We start from the raw sequence: 19,360 nt of genomic DNA, 5'->3' as shown, positions 1-19,360 counted from the left end.
ACGTGTATCCGTGTATCGCATTGCACGTGTATCCGTGTATCGCATTGCACGTGTATCCGTGTATCGCATTGCACGTGTTTTAGGGGAGAGCTCTAATAAATACATAAATGAATAAACGTAGAGTGGAGATGTTTGAAGTAAATTACGGCAACGAAATTAATTAGGAAAACATTACAAGGAAACGTTATTTGCGTCACAGCTGCAACAACAATCTATATTTCTGCTTGGAACATGACCGGTCTCGTTCTATACACTGTGAGGTCTTTCAGTTTCAAGCGCGCGGTAGTCAAAGGGTTCAGCAGAAAGTGAAACTAGCGAAGCATACGCTAGGTTACCTTTCTGCCTTTACCCCCTCATAAATCTTGCACTCAGGTAACCGAAACCGTGCGCCTTGCATCAGTGATCGACCTTTCGCGTTCATCAGTTACCTAGACTATATACAGAACGTAGAATTTCCAAACAATCATTAATGTTCCTCGAAACTTGAACGAAAATTCTAGTGGTCTGCGCATTGAGTCACTAAAAACACGAACCGACTTGGCGAACGTCTTTTGTAGTGTATTATTTTTATACCAAGATTCAGGTTAAACGTAAAGCAAAAGAATAATAAAATACTACCATGCTACTTGTATTTTATTAAAAAAACAAAATTATAAATCTCCTTCTAGAAAACCGTTAATTTGATTATTATTCTTAATCACTTGTCCAATGACAACTGTCATTCTTTCTGTTACTAAACATAATAGAATTAAGGAAACAATTTAGTCCAAAGCAACCATTCTTCATCCTATAAAGTTTATTTCATCATTCAACAAAATCTTGTTTTATACGTGAGAATAATTTTATAACTCACAGTATACGAAGGTATGAATGCATTAAAGATATGTAATTGCTTCTATCATTTCTTTTCTTCTCCAATCATTTCTATTGCTGCTTGTGCCGAATGAAAGCACTAAAGTGTAAAACCTATAAGGGATCGAAACGACGTATGACGATATTTCGCGAGCGTAAATTCTTCCAGCATGTTGGTATCGAAAATTGCAGAAGTGCATCTCTCCAGCGTTTGGCCCCCTCGATCGACGAGCGAACCATACGATACGCCGTGAATTTCTTTGTCCGAGTGCACGTTGATAAACCGCACGAACCGCGAGGAAAGAACAAATCGAAGCCGTTCTACCGGTCGGGATATATAGGCCCGTTTGGATGGGAATGCGAGTGTGTACGGTAGTAGTAATACATAATAAGATATGAACGTGGGGCGTGCGGCATAATCATATATCATAGCCTAGTGCGGTATGGCGGAGTATTCCTCCGTTCAACGAGGAGCACACACTACTGAAACGGATACAATCACCGCTTCTACCAACTACAGCCCGCGCACGGAAGAACTATCCGCCTTAATGCAGGTTCTCAAACTTTCTAATAGAACAATCCTCCGTGATAGTGTAGGAATTCGCGCGACTTTTCAAGTCTTCGTAATAACATATACAAACAAGTTTCAACACTTCGCACTCGGCACCATCTCGTTGCGAGAGTGCAAACAGGAACCGTGCCATATTAAATAGTGTAACTATGGAATCGTGTAATTTATTCCAATGATATTCGGTTCATATCGATCTTTAGATATAAAAGGATGTCACAAAAAAAAGTAGTGCAAAAAGAGATGCTTCATTGAATTTAAAACAGAAAAACTATACATACATACATAGTCATACAATAATACGTCCAATCCGTCTTCCTCTCATAACGATTAAAATCGTTCAAACTACACGTACATTTAGTTTTTAAATAAATGATTTTCTATTTAACGATACATACCTGGAATCTACATGTAACTATAAATTTTTCTTTAATTCAATTCAATAATTTTCTAGGCGTACAATATTAATTCCTATGGAAATTTCAATTATAAAACACAAAGAATTCAAAGAAACCGAATACCGAACCATCGATATTAGAATTAATTGTAAAAATAAAAATAAAGAAAAAATTCGTGAAAGTGTACGAAAAGACAAATTGTGGCCATGAAGTGAGCAAATAGAATTCTTTGGTACCCAAGCAATTCTGGTAAAAGGTACGGAAGTGGTTGCTCCCAGAGGAAATTTTCTTTATTTAGATATGGCAACCAATGTGTTAAAGGTTCTGAGAAGCAATGTAGTATTAACGCCAACTACCTAACTATATTCATTCTTTGACAAAAATCATTTAAACTGCAGTTTTCTGCGCACATGTACGAATTGATATCAGTGTCACAGCGTGCGCGCGCTTACCTGGGATTGCAGTTGAGTTTGTCTAACTTATTGAACAACAACGCAAAGTTGTCCGGTCGCCACCGAAAGGTAAATGGTTTGATCAATGAATAAATAGTAGACTAGAGGAAAAGTTGACGTAAGGAAATACTTTCTCTGTGTGCACAGGAGCACGTGGGAAGTCGTGCCGTGGTTGGGCACTGAATCGATTGTAATTCTGCGGAACTATATAGACTGGTTTAAAAATTGACCAACGAACTTTCGGTAGAGACAGAGAAGTAGTGAAAGGAAAAGAAAAGATTAATAAAGTTCTCGAGCTAACCTCTCTACTCACAATCTTTCAAGTTAAATTAGCGCAAGCTTGAAAGTCTGTCAGTTTGAGGGAAAGAAATGCAGTTGAAAACTGGTAATAGATTCTGTTCCCTGATTTCAATTTGCGTTTTTTGAATATGAAAAATTGCTAGCCTTCCATTTATTTAAGTTGTTTTTTTTTTTATTTGCTGACAATGTAATTGAATTTCTACAGTAAACAATTGGTTATTGCTACTTACGTTGAAGGAATATTTCATAAACGTAGAATATGGTATAGTCTAAACTATACTATACTATACCACAATTATATAATCACGTTTATTTGAAATAATCACATAAAGAATTATTGGTTAAAGGAAATTTTGTTTAACCCCTTCAGATCTGACTTTTTTTTTCAATAGACAAATTTTTTCCATAATAATATATGTAAGCCGTGAGATGTCGTGGGCAAACTATCTCAGCCGTCCAAAAAAATGTAAAACTCATGAAATTTTAAATTTGTATATTGATATATCATTTTGATAACAGACACTACTCGGTCGCGAGTCCTTTTCTCCTCGGCGATCTCGATGATAATTTATGCACGAATCGCGACGGACGATAGTCGCAGAGGTTAGAAAATACCTAAAATGTATATGGGCGCAGGCCCTTCTCTGGGAATGCAACCGTGGAACGCGTAAATTCCTTACGATACTATTTCCGTGACTTATTACCGCAGCAGGCGAGAAACGTCTGTGGTGCCGCGGCGACTAATGGCGCCATGTGGTTTCAAAATAAGAAGATATAAGTAAGGAAACGTACAAGCAACCCCTGCGCAGGGATGGCTTCAACGGACCGTAATGTCGGACGACAACGGAAGAAGCGGCTTCCCTTCATCATGTGAAAGTCCGAAACGACCTTACGCCATTAAATGTACTTATATAAGATAGTAGCTGGTGGCTGGTCGACCCCGCATCAATCACGATAATAGGACAATAAATTTCTGACCGACAGGCGACCGGCCAGTTAAGGTCAAAAGTGCAGCAGATTGCAATTTCAGCCCGACTTCCTGCCGATGCCCATGGTCAGTAGCTCTGCCTTCGCGTCTGCAATATGTAATTGGTTCCCCGCAACCGCTTAAGCCTCGCATTAAAGTGCCATGTCGCGCCTAGGAATTTCTGCATTCGAGTGTAACGCGCTTTACCCAGGTTTGATACTCTGCGGAAAGACCGACATGGACAATGCTTCTAACCGAGCCCTCTGGATATCAAACTATGATCAGATGCCAGAATTACACTTTGCATCACTACGCCATAGATTACAAATCGTAATTGTAGTAAATTTTAATTTAATTGTTTGGCCCAATGGAATCTAGTAAAGGTAAGATGGAATTGTTTAACGAACATGTAAGGTGACGTTCTGTCCTGGATCGAATAGAGATTTCAGTGAATTCCCACAGACGTCTTCGTTAATATTTTGAATTCCGTCTCGCTACTTTTCACTTAAATTGTTAATTTTATCAAAATGTAAAATGAAAAAACGGTTCGAACCGTAAAAATGGTGTCTTCCCTTACGTAACTGAAAATAAAAAATATATGCGTAACTCGTCTCCACTTCCCCCTCGCAGTCGTAAAGCGAGGCAACATATAACTCGGTTGAAAGGTAAAGATTTAATCGCAGTTTCTTTATATCGTATTTTTTTATATCCAGAAAGCAATTATTACAGCCTTAAGTATATATTTGAATGATTACCAGGGCCCTCTTGTATCTCATCAAGAATCTCTTAATTTCGAAGTAAGAAATCTCTTGTTCATCGAATACGGCGCGCCTCGCGGGACAGCCAGCGTAAATATGACATATGTTAGAGGTGGGCATGACCCGATCTCGCATTAACTGTTCAAAACTGCCACATATAAACTTTCTGCCCCTCTTGTATAAACTATAAAAGGACGGGCACGGGGCCGAAAGACGACTTCGCAACCCGGACTAACTATTAAAAGTTGCAAATTGCTGCAGACACACTGCGGGCCCGACGTTAGCGTACCGACCGTCTTGGGCACTCCTCCGTCCTGTCTTAACTTACTTACCAGACTTACTTCCTTACTTACATAGTCACTCGCTTACTTACTTATTCCTAGCCCCGTATTCTTTACCCTTGCCTCTTTATGCGCCACAGTTTCCTCGCTTAACATTACTTGTTCATGTTCTTTCCTCGCATCTGCCGTAACTAGTCAGCTGGAACTCCCGAAAGGTGTAGCAGATATACTATACTTAGAATAACGAAACAAACTTACGGCGCGGCCGTATTATTTTTCGCATTTATTAAGGCCGAACTTCGGTAGAACTCGCTGGAACAGCTCTGCCTGCCGGCGCGGGCGCCACGACTATAAGCTGCGCTCGCTGATGGGTGTTTATCCGATTATCGACTTATGATTTTCGACATAAACTGAAATGTAATATTCATCTGTCGATATCAACGCGAACCAAACATAAATATTACATTGCTGCTCGGGCGCGTTAATCCTCGGGTTAGTAATAATTATACTAATTATTTAGCAACCACCATATTCATACGTTCCGAACATTAGGATTTATGGTCCTCCTAGGTAATAGCAAATTAGTGAATTCTATTAGAACAAAAACGTATGTTTTCAAACTGTAATACAACAGTGTTATAATAATTATTTTCTTTATTAATAAACAAGAATAATATTTGAAAAAAGATACTTATATAAAACGTAACAGAAATTTGTTCTAGATTCTTAAACGATTTTAGAGAATAAGAGAAGAGAATTCTGTAACATGTAGGTTCATTTTTTGAAACTGCACAGGTATGTTCTAAATTACATCACAATAAAATGATTCCAATATTTTTTCCATAATACGTTGACAGGAATACACAATTACATTTTATTTACACGTATGTGTAGATTATTTTCCTGCAGGGGAATTTATTTCTTGTTTATTATTTATAGTAATAATACGTCTGCATATGCATCTGCCTTTTGCAACGAATGCTTTTGACATAACATATAAATATTGTAAAGAAGTAGGTATAAAATTGATTTGGGTAAATTAATTCCTCTGTACATTTATTCGTATGAAAATTCCATATTCATTGAATAACAATTAATTTGTTGAATACCGTTGCTAATGATTACATTCTCAATTAGTATGTAATGACCACGCTATAGGCATATTTATTCGAATAAATACACATACTATTTCCTTTCGTACACTTTTTCGCCTGAAATCAATATCAGTTTCCAATTATAATAGTATTTAGAAGATTCGAAATATGAGAAATTCATTTAAAAATTAATTGGATCTGTCATTCAATCTCAATACACACCTGTTTCAGGCTTCGTTTAGAAAAGAACATTTAGTTTATCAAATAATTGAATTAGAAACATTCGTTTCGTTTTTTTCACGTAACAATTTTTAAAACTGTGAATGAATACATACCGCATGCAACACTAGTGATGTATTTTAAATATTATTACATACGGTAGGTGTAGAAAGTATTCGTACACCGATCAATTTCCAGAAAAACTATGCAAAATTGTAATTTATTAACTTATTTTTTATAAACAATGACATTCTACATATTCTCGAAAATCTTTAGAATAGATAGATTACAACAAAAATAGCTATTTATGTATGTTGCGAAATTAACAAGAAAAAAACAATTAATCGATAGAAATGTTGAAGCAATAAGTATTCGCACAACTGTTCAAAAGTACTTCACTGGAAATATGATGTTTTCTAATTCGTACGGAGCAATAAACTAATGTGTTTACGTTACAAACTCTACTGTAAATGGTTCGTCATAAGAATCGTACAAATACTTATTGCTTCTATAATTTTACCCACTTTTCGCATTCTTTTGTTAATTTCACAAATTATATTAACTAGTAAATGTTGTTTGGATTATATCTATCTTAGAGATTTCCGACAATATGTAAAATATCATTGATTATAAAACAAGATGTTAAGAAACTACAATTTCACACAAATTTTTGGGAGAAATTGATCGGTGTACGAATACATTCTACACCCACTGTAAATATTAACATACAGCTATAATCTGTAAGAATGTATTTATTTGTAAAAGAATTTTATTGTAGATTTATCGTAATTTTATTTGTAAAAGAATAAGTGGTTGTTAGGATTTCTATTCTATGTTTATGTAACTTCTATTCAAACGGTATCCAAGGAGGATCTTAAATGAAAGGAACGTTCGCTAATTAATTAGACGGAGAATGTCACCGTTATCACATGAACAGGTAAGGAAATGAGAAGTAACGATTCAATATCAACGGCACACGCTGGTTGCGTGTACCGTATTAACACTACTGATATGGTGGACGATGTATCGCCCGCACGGGTGACACTATTTTTCCATTAAGCATGTCCACACTCGGGATCGTGTAGCAAGCTTTTACGATTTCACTGGTTCGACTGTTATTCCACCTTTACCCTAGCAAATATTGTACCTTTAATATTCATCTACATTAATTACCATAAGTGTAACCAGAAGCCATTATTACGGTTATGAGACTTCAGGAGAAAGGAGATTATCGACGCCATGGATATCTTAATCGCTGACAAAAATACATGCTCGTTCCTTTCCGTTGTATGACCATTATTGGCCAAATTAAAGTAAACGTTAACATGAACTGCTTTTGTAGAAAATTATTACAAAGATGGAATTTCAAATCTATATATTATACGTTTAATTGTCAGTAAAAAATTCATTTTAATCGAGCCTATAATTTTATTTAAACAATTTGATAAATACATCCTCTCTTATCGCTGCCAAGAAGGCGTAAACCTTTTAATCAGAGATAACGATCATTTCCATAGGTTTAATGTTTATGTAAATAGAAGGTATTCATATAACGTAAAACTTGATCCACCGTAAAGAATATTATGATAAAGATTTACGCAAATTGGCCCAATTTTTTCTCGCGCCTGAAATTGAATAAAGCAAAAACTCGTCTCGGCTACGGATTGCTTCGCCTTTTAGTATAACTTCATCCTTCCTTGGCTTGGAACCGGTTTTACCGAAATGGCTTTTACTATCTATCGAATATCAACAATGTCGCGACTAGATACACCGTGGTGCATAAAGAATCCAGTTTATGGCATCTGTTAGAACACGACGATATCCGACACGTCCCATTTTCGCCACCCGACGTCCTTTTGGCGATGGTGTCGCTTCCTATTGCTACAGGCCACCAACCATATTCAAGAGTGAAGACTAACCTGATCCACTATAAACCGAATTGCTCGTCACTAGAAAATTTAGTTGTTCAAGGAATATCCACGGCGAAATATGTGCATATATGTAGATTCTTTATCGGTCAAAAAGTTTTAAGGTGTCTAGCACGCGAGCTGACGGATAAAATTTTAATCGTTTCCATGTGTTGCCTTATATTGCTAGCAATAACACCCTTTTTTATTGAGCACCTTTGTCCCGAGACATTATGCGACGAAATGTCGCGGTATAATGTTTGAAACGGTTGCTGATATTTGAGACATTAAGTTGAAACGCGATCGGTTGGAACTGCAGCATTTTCATATAGCGAGTAGTTCAAGTTGAAACTGTCTTGATATATAATACTAACAAATAGGAACTACGAATTAAAATATTGGAAAAACAAATAATGCAAGTAAGTGAAGTAGTTAATTAGGAAGAGGAAGTCATTTTGAAAACCTTTAACTATATTATTAATAAAAGTTATATCTACTGTTTCAACTTAGTTACTTTTTTATTACGTTTTCATCAAATAATCGATTAAAAATGTTTTACTTTGCTGTTTATGATCACCCCATGAAAAAGAAAATCGATATTTAAATTAGAAACGTGCCGCGAATTATTAATCTCCTTCCACTATATCGGTCGATTTTCAACGACTGAAGGTGCTGATTAAGTACCCACTTCTTTTAACATAAAAAAGTAAATACAGAAGAATATTCATTCACTCTCGTTTTCTTGTTTCCTTGTCACATTTACATGCGTTCCTTTCTTTGTATAATTCGAATGCCGGTACCTTTTATGTATTTATTGTATAAATAAATATAATACATTTAAATAAATGCGTTTTCATTCTTTTTTACAGGAGATGAAAGTTAACTGGGCGACGTCTCCGGGAAACCAACCAAAACAAGACACTAGCAGTAAGTACCTCGCAATTTATGTTTTTCTACATCTGAATAACTCGAGGTCAATGACTTCAAAATTATATTAGTTTTCATACTGCTTTTAACACTCGCTACACGTTAATGCATCAATTTTCGCATTAAACTACGGCTTTCTGTGAATTAAATGGAGTAACAGAAAAAATATGGAAAATATCCAGGTGGAAATCTAGTAATTTTCAGCAAACTAGTTCATACGGTCAATTATCAATTGTGACATATCATAATATAATGTTAAAACATGAAGTAGAAGTAATTGAAGAGTCCAAAACATACATAAAATAGTCTTATATCATGCATCACCTTAGTCGGTTAATAATTATTTCTCATTAAAAATGTATAAGTTTGTTATTTCATTTTAAGTATACTATAATATAAAGCAAACGAGCACTTATAAGGCAATCAAATTTTTCTTTGGCTTCGGTAATTGGCCTATAGCCAGTACAGAGGGGCATAATGTCTTTCTCTTGCTCCCTACCTATGCCCCATAGCATTAAATTCATTCGGGCTTTCATTTTATTGAATATTCGATACACGTACGTCGATTTCGATGTTTTATCAAACCAGTAGCAACATGTACGTTACGAAATTCTCCAATTCCGCGGTTCACTACGTACCACGATAAAACGTAATAAAAATGTTTACAGATCATAAAAACGTAATTACGATTCCACACAGGAAGTAATTACATTATCTACTAATTATAATTTAAGCATTTAAGTTAACGTGAAGGGTACATTTAACAAGAGAAACTTAATAAGAGTTTTAATATAGAAACAAAAACCTCTAACATTTTATTCTTGATACTCAGATTCGATCAGAAACATCAGACGTTATCCCTACTTAAATCTACTTCGAAAGACTTGTATGGAACTATCTTCAACGAATAAGTGGACTACTCATAGACTAGAACTTGACTTTTATTATCAACACGATATTATGAACCAAATATTCATGAGTAGGAAAAAATATTACTGCAGAGTTTAAAGCGACTGCTTCATGCATTCATTTTACAAATTCTATACACATGGACCGTCCGACAGAACGACGGTTGTACATTAAACGTACATTACTTGGTCAGCTTCTGCTCTCTGTTTCCCTATTTCTAGAGAAACGTAATCGCAAACCAGTCAACCTGAGGTAAATACTTCCTTGCCAGGGATTTTTGCTCCTTCTACTAATAAATAAAGAGGAAAAAGTAATATGGCTTTACACTACTCGTACCCGGATAACCTTTGACATGTACCCATAGAATAGCCTTAACGTGCAGCTTCGCTTTATCCTTTATATTTTACCATGCAATTGAATTCACAAATACAGAAGTCTCTGCTTTCGAAAATCATTGGAAAATATTATCGTCTGACGTCACAACGCTTTCTTGGATTTTAATTTTATACTTTTGGGGAGGGGGGGGGTAATAAACAAATACTGGAATAATTGGCTATACACCAAAACAATATCGAAACAAATGGTTTATAGGAACATAATTGTGCTTTGGTTGGTCCGAGTAAGTGGTGAGTAATTGTATTGCAAGTATATGGACTATTTGTCCAATTTGGCTCGGCGGTACGAACAACCCTCTTAGCTATAGCTTATAATGATGGTCGAGGTAAGGGGAAAGATTTAATCCTTGAAGGTACTTCTTGTTCCTTAAATATTAAATAAGTTTGCTTGTTTAAAAGTGTATACTTTTCAAATATTCAATAAACGAGGAGGCGCCTTAAGGATTAAATCTTTCTTTTTAGCTCGACCATCTTTATGAATTACATTAACTGATATAGAAAATTCGTCTACTTGATCGCTTAGCTATACAATTACTCGTACACTAATATTTTTTGCAATAGATTAAATGTTTGTGCTAACAAAGTTCAATGAATAATTCGGAGTCTTTGTGCAAGAAGTAGGAATGAATGTAGAAATGTCGTTTCTGAGAAATGTAACGGCTCATATGTTTGTGTGACATTCGTATTGCGTCTCATTTAAGTTTTACATTTTATATACGCATTTATACAAATGAAGTAGAGAAAATGTGTAATTAAAATAATATTCAAATATGTACCAAACACATTATCAAGGCTCAGAGAGTTTACATAATTCTGAAACAAACATGAAATAATTACTATTAATTAACCACGGAAACTTATTAATAATTTAATTTATACTCGCATTTAATTTCCTTAATTATAATTAAAAATATTTGCAGATGTAATTATCGTAATGAATCATTCATCCGGAAGCATTAATAACATTATTACCCGTATGACATTAACTTTCAATGGAACTGATGGAATGGTCTTGTTAAAACATGAAGTAATTTACGAAGTTATGTTATCGAGAGAAACACAAGAACACATTTCATGATCTAAGTATTATTTGTGTTAATCATTTGGAAAATATTGAAATAATAGTTCTCACTAAATGCAAACAATTTTTATAACTTTCGTCTTTATTCGTCTTTGTCAAGTGTACATGTACTGGATCCTCTGAAGGACCAAGCAAAACATAAAGTCTGATTCGGCATTGGACAATCAATGATCGCATAAATAACAGACGAAGATTCCTTTTCCTTTAGTGTCTACTCTGTACCTGCCGGAAAGCCGAAAGGCCGAACACGTGTGTCTCTCTCACATTACACATGTACGGCAAGTGATGAACGCGTGTGCGTGTTTGAAATTCAGTGAGGGGCGGCAGCAATATTTAACTCAGTCTGAAATTCCTCTTTTTATAGACTTGTAAAACCGTGACAGGCACATGGGACCCGATCCTACCTCCCCTTCGCCGTCCTTCACCCATGTCGTTCCCTTCTCTGTCCCACCCCCGCCCCCATGCCACTTCTCCTCTATATACTATCTGAAGCGGTTAGATGGTAGTCCTGTATCTCTCGTCGTTCTTCCCGCCGGCTTTTCCATTGCTGGTCCGCTGCCACCCTCCCATACTTCTCGAATCCACCTTCACCCCCGTGCTCTCTCCGCGATCCTCTTTCGAAGCCGCTGCTATACATACCTCCCCGCGGACAAATGCAAAACTAAAACGCTCCACCCCTATTCTCTGTGTAAATATGGCCGGGAACTACTGCACGGTCGTTGAACGGGGTGAGCATACTTTTTCCTACCCTCCCACCTTCCATCCCCTGTTCTCCTTCCCGCGATCGCATTCTCTATCTACGACGAGTAGATACCCCTGTACGCGTTGCGGTTACAACTGAGACGGGTAATACCATGGCGGCGAAGGCACACGGTTGTTTTACTTTCCTGGCCAAGGGAATGTTAGGAAACTCTTGCATATCGGCACACCTGCGCATCCTGAAAACTGCGACCCCTACGGTGTACCGAGAGCCAAGTCTATATATATTACAGAAACTTATTTCAGTCTTGCTGTAACTCACGGTAGACTTCCGTACGACCAAATCTGCTCAGTCCTGGCCCGTATGATTTGTAGCAATTTGAAATCAGTAGATAGATAGTAGATCGTTTGGCTGAACAAGAATGCAGCATCTTCTTTCCTTTGTTCCTTCTTTTATGCTTGTTCATCTGCATAATAACATACTTGGACATAAATGTGCAGGTTATAAGAAGCTTCTTACGACAAATAGTTTAACTCGACGCCATCATTCTAAACACCGCGACTCACCGCTATCGTGTCATCGAGGTTCAGCATACTTTCGACCGAGAATCTGAACGGTATATCGACTGGAACGCGTTTCGTGTGTACCATAGGTACACTTGGATGTACAAGTTCTAGGTTAGTTCCAGCCGCTGGACTGCAACTTTAGAACCGCGGACGTTTATGAGCGCTCGTAATGCATGCTCGAGGAATTCGCTACGGATAGGAGTATTATCCTAAGGTGATAGTATGTCGTATGCGGAAACGCGATAGCTTGAACGTAATGAGAGGAGATTTTGATGGTTACGTACAGGTGAAGAGTAATTTTATTTTTACTTTTATAGTTCTAAATCTCTTCGCTGTTAACGTCATAAAGCTGCAAAAAATGTATTTCTTACCCTGGGAGTTTTATACCCTAAAATAACGATCAAGGCGATAAAATATACCTAGACAGCTACAAGCGTAAGAAAATTACAACTTGCGTATGTGTGAAGTAGTGGTATCAGTTAATTATATAACTTATAGGCATGTATTTAATTAGTGTTATTCAAACTTCTCGCGGATTTTCTCGATATAGCGACATTTTAACAAAAATTGAGTTATATAGCCTAAAGCGCATAGCTGATAGGATGTTTTACAAAACAAAAAGATATTATTTCACAAAATTATATGCGTCACACCTTAGACGACTCGAAACACGCGAGGAGTACTTGGTTACCCCAAGAAATCATTTCGAGCTCCTGTAAGGATATGGAGAAGCCATTCACCGAGACATGTTGGTAGAAACCGTCGAGAGATTCTTTAACGTGCTCCATGAAGTACGATATTATTACATCGATTCCGAAGAACAAACTCACGGTAGGAATTCCGTGTGAAAAAGAGGGAATCCGTGTTCCATTTTCTTCATGTGATCAGCAACGGGAAGAGGTGTAAAAGAAACGAAAGCGACGGAAAGGTGAAGGACAAACAGCAGACAAAGAGGGAGAATGTAAGCGGATTGGAAGGTCGTGGTGTAGGACCGGATTGAGCGTGGCTGGTAGACTGCGTAATCGCGCATCGTTTTTCCTGCATTATGAATCGCGCCAGGGGATAATCGTGGCAGTATTTACGGGGCTTTTCGGCACAAAGGGGTTACACCGCGAGTCCCACTCCCGTATTCCGTTTATCTCTAGCAAAGCGTTTACCGTTAGACCATAAGCCACACGCCTTTGCTGTTTATATGCATTACTGGAGCTGTTATCGTTATTAACAAAACAGAAGCTGTCTTTCTCGCGACTCTCATTTTCTCTCGCACCTACCATCCCGTTTCGTCTACTTCAATTCCATCACGCTCCCTCTCTCTCGTCGTGTTCCGCTTCGTTCACACTCTACCGTCTCGTGTTTTCGTGTACATGCATCTTGTCGCCCGCTTTCTCGTTCGCGGGCTTGACTTTTTTTTCCCTTGACGTGGTACTTAAATTTAATGACTCGCGAGAGAGCAGGAAATTTCGCGAGTCGTGTTTCTTTATTAACGTAGGTACGTGGGAATAATGTAAACGTTTGTGTTGTGAGGCGAGCCGTCCGCGCAGTGGCCGCTTCTCGCAGCGAGTATAAATATTTTTTCTTAATTCGCGTCATTAGTTCTCTCTTCCGTCTAATATTTCATTCAATTTTTCGACCAGGTCGCCCATGGAATAGCTTGTTCGTCGTTATTTTGACGCTAATGTATGCCGCGATAGCACCGTAAACTAGAGGAGAATTTGAGCGTTGACGTTTAAACGTGATTTATTGCGCAGACCTTTGAGTAATCGTTGATTTAATCTTACAATCTTGCTGACAAATGGAAATTTTGCAACATCTAGATAAACCCAAATAGTTTCGTGAATATCAGAACACATTGGAAACGGGGCGTTTGTAGCCTCGCTTGAGGAGTAGACGGGATGTTTCATTTCATTTCTTTCAATTTTGTTACGTTTGAAAAACTTTCTATGTTTTTATACTAGTAATATTTTTCAGTTATATAATATGTAATTATCAGAGGGTTTTAACTTGAAAAAAATAAAAATTTGGTATTTTTCTCACTGTAACATATCAAAGTTAGTACTTCTACTTTCGATGGTATGTATACAAATATTTTTCGATACACAGTTTCTGTGTTGCTACTAACTGCTCATTATGCCTGTTTCGTTTGGGCACTAGCGATTCGTATGACGTATCGACTCAATGGCAGGGATTAAATTTATAAAATCAAGGTTATTTCTTTATTACGCGTAGTTCCAAACGATAGAAACTTTTGCATGTTAAAAGACTTCTATTCAAAGACCGATCTACGCGAAACAGGCACAATTGCAAGACATAAGAAATGGGGGTTGATCGGAAATGCGCAATCCAGGTCTGAGTTGTAAACCAGCGAGGGAGGAGCACAGGTGTCTGTCGTCACTCGCATCGGCGAAATACCCGCGTTTAACTGACGACACGATCGGCTCGATGGACCGAGAGAATAGGATCGGCCTCGGTAGACAAGTGCATTGTGTATTCTCTTTGTCCTCGCCGTTGTACCAAAACCGAGTCTCGCTCACACGTCCCGGCACCATTCTCACCGACCCCCGTAGTGTAACGGTGATTCGTGGTAGCGTTGTGCGGCGAAAGCACTGCGGGTGGCATTTGCGGGTAGTGCATGGTTGACGAGGGAATCGGTAAACCTCCGTGCGGAGGGTATCTCCGAGATCAGACCGTGCACGTCGCCATCATATATCGGCTAATAGACACGAGGATATATTGTTGCATCGCGACTAAATCTCGCGGATTGAATTCCTCTTCGGGGCCGTCAATCTTGAAGTAGAAATAATATTGGATCGAGTGACAAGTATCCGGCGTAGATAGCGGTTTGTAATCACTTTCAGAATTTTCGAATGATCCACAGGACATTTCGTTTATACTTGGTCAAATAAGGATAGAACATTATACAGGGTGTTTCCTACTTTTCCGGCATGATTGTAGGAGCACGATCTACAAGTGAAAACAAGAAAAAAATCTTATATGAAGTTTGTTTATTACGATGGAACAGTGTTCCTTTGTGAATCTCAACATAGACGCCCGGTATTGTCGATTCGAGCAGCTTGAATTTACGCGAACCACAGTTTATCGCCTGAATTTGTTAGTCGAATCGGGCGGCGGCTGTTAGCAGGAAAATAGAAAATTTTGTCCCAGTGTGTGTAGCGTATGTTCCACTTTTGAACCCGCTCGCTGTGTCACCGGCTCCCAAATTGAACCGCTGTGATTTTTCGACCGGTTGGAACGGTCTTTCCTGATAACGCGAGATTGGATAGACGCAGCGTTTCTCAAATTGAAGTGTGCCGATTCATGGGGGTCCATAAACGTGCTGCTGGGGGTACGGGAGATTTTAAGAGAAAAACATAGAAGAAAATGACCAATGTTTTTTTTTTGTTCCTGCACATTCTACGTGAGTTCGATCAATAAGTGTCCAAAGCTACGCGACAAATGTTGATTTTTAATACCATCGAAATGTCACCCTGTTCTCAAAGTGGACACAAATAACGCGTGTCCCTGGATCATACCGTGAAAACAAACCAGCGCAATTAGTGTATTCCTTATAGGGCGTGTGATTACACGAGTGAAGAAAGCATTAGCAGATTGTGCGCGGTGTACGCGGATAATTACAGATACGAACGGACACGGAGATTATTATGTTTTCCAATCACGCAGCGCCGTGCTGGAAACAATCAGATCTCCGTGCAATTTTTATCCCCGACCGTTACAAAGGAAATCTGCACGGAAACATCCGTTATTCCGGCGGACTCGGGCTTTAAGGATTATTTTCACATGCGGCCATCGGTGTTCCGTTGATGGAAGAATACGCGTTTTAATCAAGTTAATGCAACCACGCGGCTCCTCTGTGCGCGCGCGACCTTCCTATGTAGACGTGTCGGACACGTGTGCACGTGTACCTGAACACATACTCGTCGAATGACTTTTATGGGCAGTATACACTTTGGGAACGGTGCCGCCGCGTGCCAACCGGAAGTTCGAACTACCAGTCTCTAGTTACTAGTACGTTCCTGTCAGATTGCTTCGAAGAAAAATGTCGAGCCAACGTTCGAGTCATTTTTTTCCCACCACTCGAAGAGAAAAGAAACATTTGGGAACACAAACAATCTTAATTTCAACTTCTTCGATTTCTAGTTTCAAAAAACCCTTCTGGGTCATCCTAGGGTTGGTATTTTTAAATGAAATTTAGAGTAAACCCTTACCAAACAATTGACGGAAAGCTTTGTAAATTTCAGATGACTACTGCCGTGCGTTCCTTAGAGTTGTAATGTTAAATAAAGGTCGATTTTAAAAATTTCGTGGCTCGACTACCCCCTTGAAAGAACAGGAGAATCGGATGTACAAAATGAACGCGTATGGACTCGCCTGGCGATCGAACATTACTATGTTAAGAGTTCTCGGGAGAGAATCGGGGGTTGCTGCATTTTAACCCCTCAGCGCTCGAGCTAACATCGCTGAGTAAGACTACGATATTGAACAGTGAGAATCACTGCAATCCCCAACGTGTGATAACTCAGGTAGCGTGAATAAGCTGACCTCTCCTCGCTGGAACATACCGCCATTTATGCAACAACGCAACACAGACTCTCTCATTTGACTCTTCCCTTCTATACTCGCGAAATCTGGTATGTGTGCCCTACATGGCCGCCGATTTAACATTCTATCGTTTTACGGCACTCGTTAAACGCGCAGAGGATACGTATCCTACCATGAGTGTTCTGATTTTCGGCACACGTTTCTGCTTTCGTATAAACCACCCGCGTTCGAACAAGTTCTGCTTTTCAAAGCTGATCCGTGTCACGGCCGCGTTTTCCGTCTGCAGCAGGTTACGATTAAAATCAATTATTCTTTACTTTCAACTGTTCCTCGTCTCGATTCTTTTAATTTTTGTTATTTGGCGCGATAGGCCAATGCTCTACAGCAGTTGAGATAAATATTATAAATAGTATTTATTTGAATTTTCAGGTGAAAAGACTTTTTTTAAAGAACAATAACAATAATGGTATTCTACTCGAACAATAAAATTGTATTTAGAACTGACCACCCGATTGCAGTAACGATCGAGGGATGGACCGGTAATTAAATATCAGTAGCCAATCCCTGTGGAATTTTCTTTTACGTTTCGAGCAGTTCGCTCCAGCTGACATCGGCATCAAACGCTCAACTGCTTCGAGATTTTTTTAATTTCACGCGCGCTTTGAACAGATGCGATCGTAGCAAGTTTCGAAAGCGGCGACGAAGCGGCGACGTAGCGGCGCACAAGTTTTATTGGTAAAAACCGCGACGGAGTTTAGCGAAAGGCGTTCGCGCGAAAGAGCAACGATCACGGGGTGAAATGTAACGTTAACTAAGAAATAAATCACATGCAGATTTTAAAATGCAGAATTCACTTGGGTAAGAAAGTCTTATCCGCCTTGAGGGGAAAATTATTTTGTCGCCGCGACACGTGCCTGGGGGGAATGGAACAGACAGAGGGATAAGCCTGGAGGTTGTGAACGATATGAAAAACGGGGTTTATGACGGTTGTAAAGATTACGTCGCTAAGAGTGCCGGACGTACACTCCTGTTCATTTCAACCACTCTTACAGAAGCTTCCGTTCTTTCGCAGCCTGGAGTGGATCGCATTTCTGACACCTGCTTTGCACGACCAGATTGAACGGAGTACGCTTATCGCTCTTATTATTCAAAATAAGTCGTTAGACTGTTTACCTGCGTCACAGTGTTTATATTCACTTGACATTGTTTACATCTATATTGGGAAAGCCATTAATCATAGAGTCTTAATATGTCTTTATGGATTCAACTAACTTAACCGATAGTACTCAAATAACAACTATATGTGAGTACTAAAGTGTTCTCAAATTTCATAAGTTACACATGACAGAGTAAACAAGAACTTCTTAGTTGCTTCTTAAAAATAATTCTACAGACGTTAGAAAATGAACATGTTTTGAATAGTTGATCGCGTAATGGATGTGTTCAAGAAAATAAAAGTAACGAAATCGTGTGATTTTGGAGCGAGAAACATTATACAAGCTAGCGAACATTTATTAACACTAGAATGTCTGCGAGTATATATCTGTGCTCGGTCCTGTGTCAGTGCGCGAATGTCCGTATGTACCGTCGTAAGTTTCACCGTGTGACATTTAAACAGCACCCGCTAGAAATCAGACCTTGAAATTTTAATACCCTAACGTCTGGAGACGGACCCCTCAGACTGCGAAATGCTAAAGAACACTTCGATTTCCTTCGTCGCAGGTGGAGCATAATTTCCGTACACCCTGTATGATACATTTCTGCCAGCTAGAAATACGCAATTTCATCGTCCTTTATTCTCATGCTTTGATCCTGCTGCTGACATCGGTTAAAATGTCAGTCGCTCATTTGAAAGCCACCAGTTTATGATACGATTTCGTGTGCAGGGCGCACGGTTGACAAAAACCGCATAGATGTTTTAAATAAACTGCTCGCGGGCATGCCATAAGCTACTCCACGTGGCTGTGACCGTTTTCCAACGCGAACCTGTGGATTAACGAAACATGGCCGCTTTAAAGGGGGGAGGTGATTGGAAAAAATTTAACAGAAATTTGCATCGAACTCGACTCGGCCCAGTAAAAATGCAAATTTCGCCGAACATCGGGCGTGACTCGCGTTTCGGGGAAAAAGCCGAGGTAAAAACAGTAAGTACTGTCCCTCAAAAAGTTGACATCGGTTACGTGCCGCGATACGGAACAAAGGACGACAAAATATAAAATTCACGAATTTTTTAACGTAACGTGGCGCTACCGATTTATTTCGGTATTAAGACGTCGCGTTTCCGACCACGCGATTTATTTACTTTAGTGCGAATTTCACAAGTATGAATTTCTGTTGCAAGCCTTGGTAACAACAAAATCAATTTAGCTGCATTGTCTTAAGCTACCAGCAATAGCACTTGGCAGTGCAATTAACGTGTGTTCCATTCA

The 19,360-nt window shown here is 38.7% G+C and overlaps 1 protein-coding gene across 4 annotated transcripts in view; it reads left to right on the top strand.

The window, feature by feature from the left end:
* Nucleotides 1-19,360, top strand: part of LOC128881777 (nucleolysin TIAR) — a 504,665-nt gene that overhangs the window by 198,149 nt on the left and 287,156 nt on the right. For all 4 annotated transcript variants that reach the window (XM_054133116.1, XM_054133088.1, XM_054133097.1 and 1 more), the window contains one exon: nt 8,666-8,723. In XM_054133116.1, the coding sequence (XP_053989091.1) occupies nt 8,666-8,723 (58 nt within the window). The remainder of the gene's footprint in view (nt 1-8,665; nt 8,724-19,360) is intronic.

This window comes from Hylaeus volcanicus, chromosome 1, assembly GCF_026283585.1.
Source record: "Hylaeus volcanicus isolate JK05 chromosome 1, UHH_iyHylVolc1.0_haploid, whole genome shotgun sequence".
NCBI classification, from domain to species: Eukaryota; Metazoa; Arthropoda; class Insecta; order Hymenoptera; family Colletidae; genus Hylaeus; species Hylaeus volcanicus.
The sequence above is the reverse complement of the archived record's forward strand: the minus strand, read 5'-3'. Positions and strand labels throughout refer to the sequence as shown.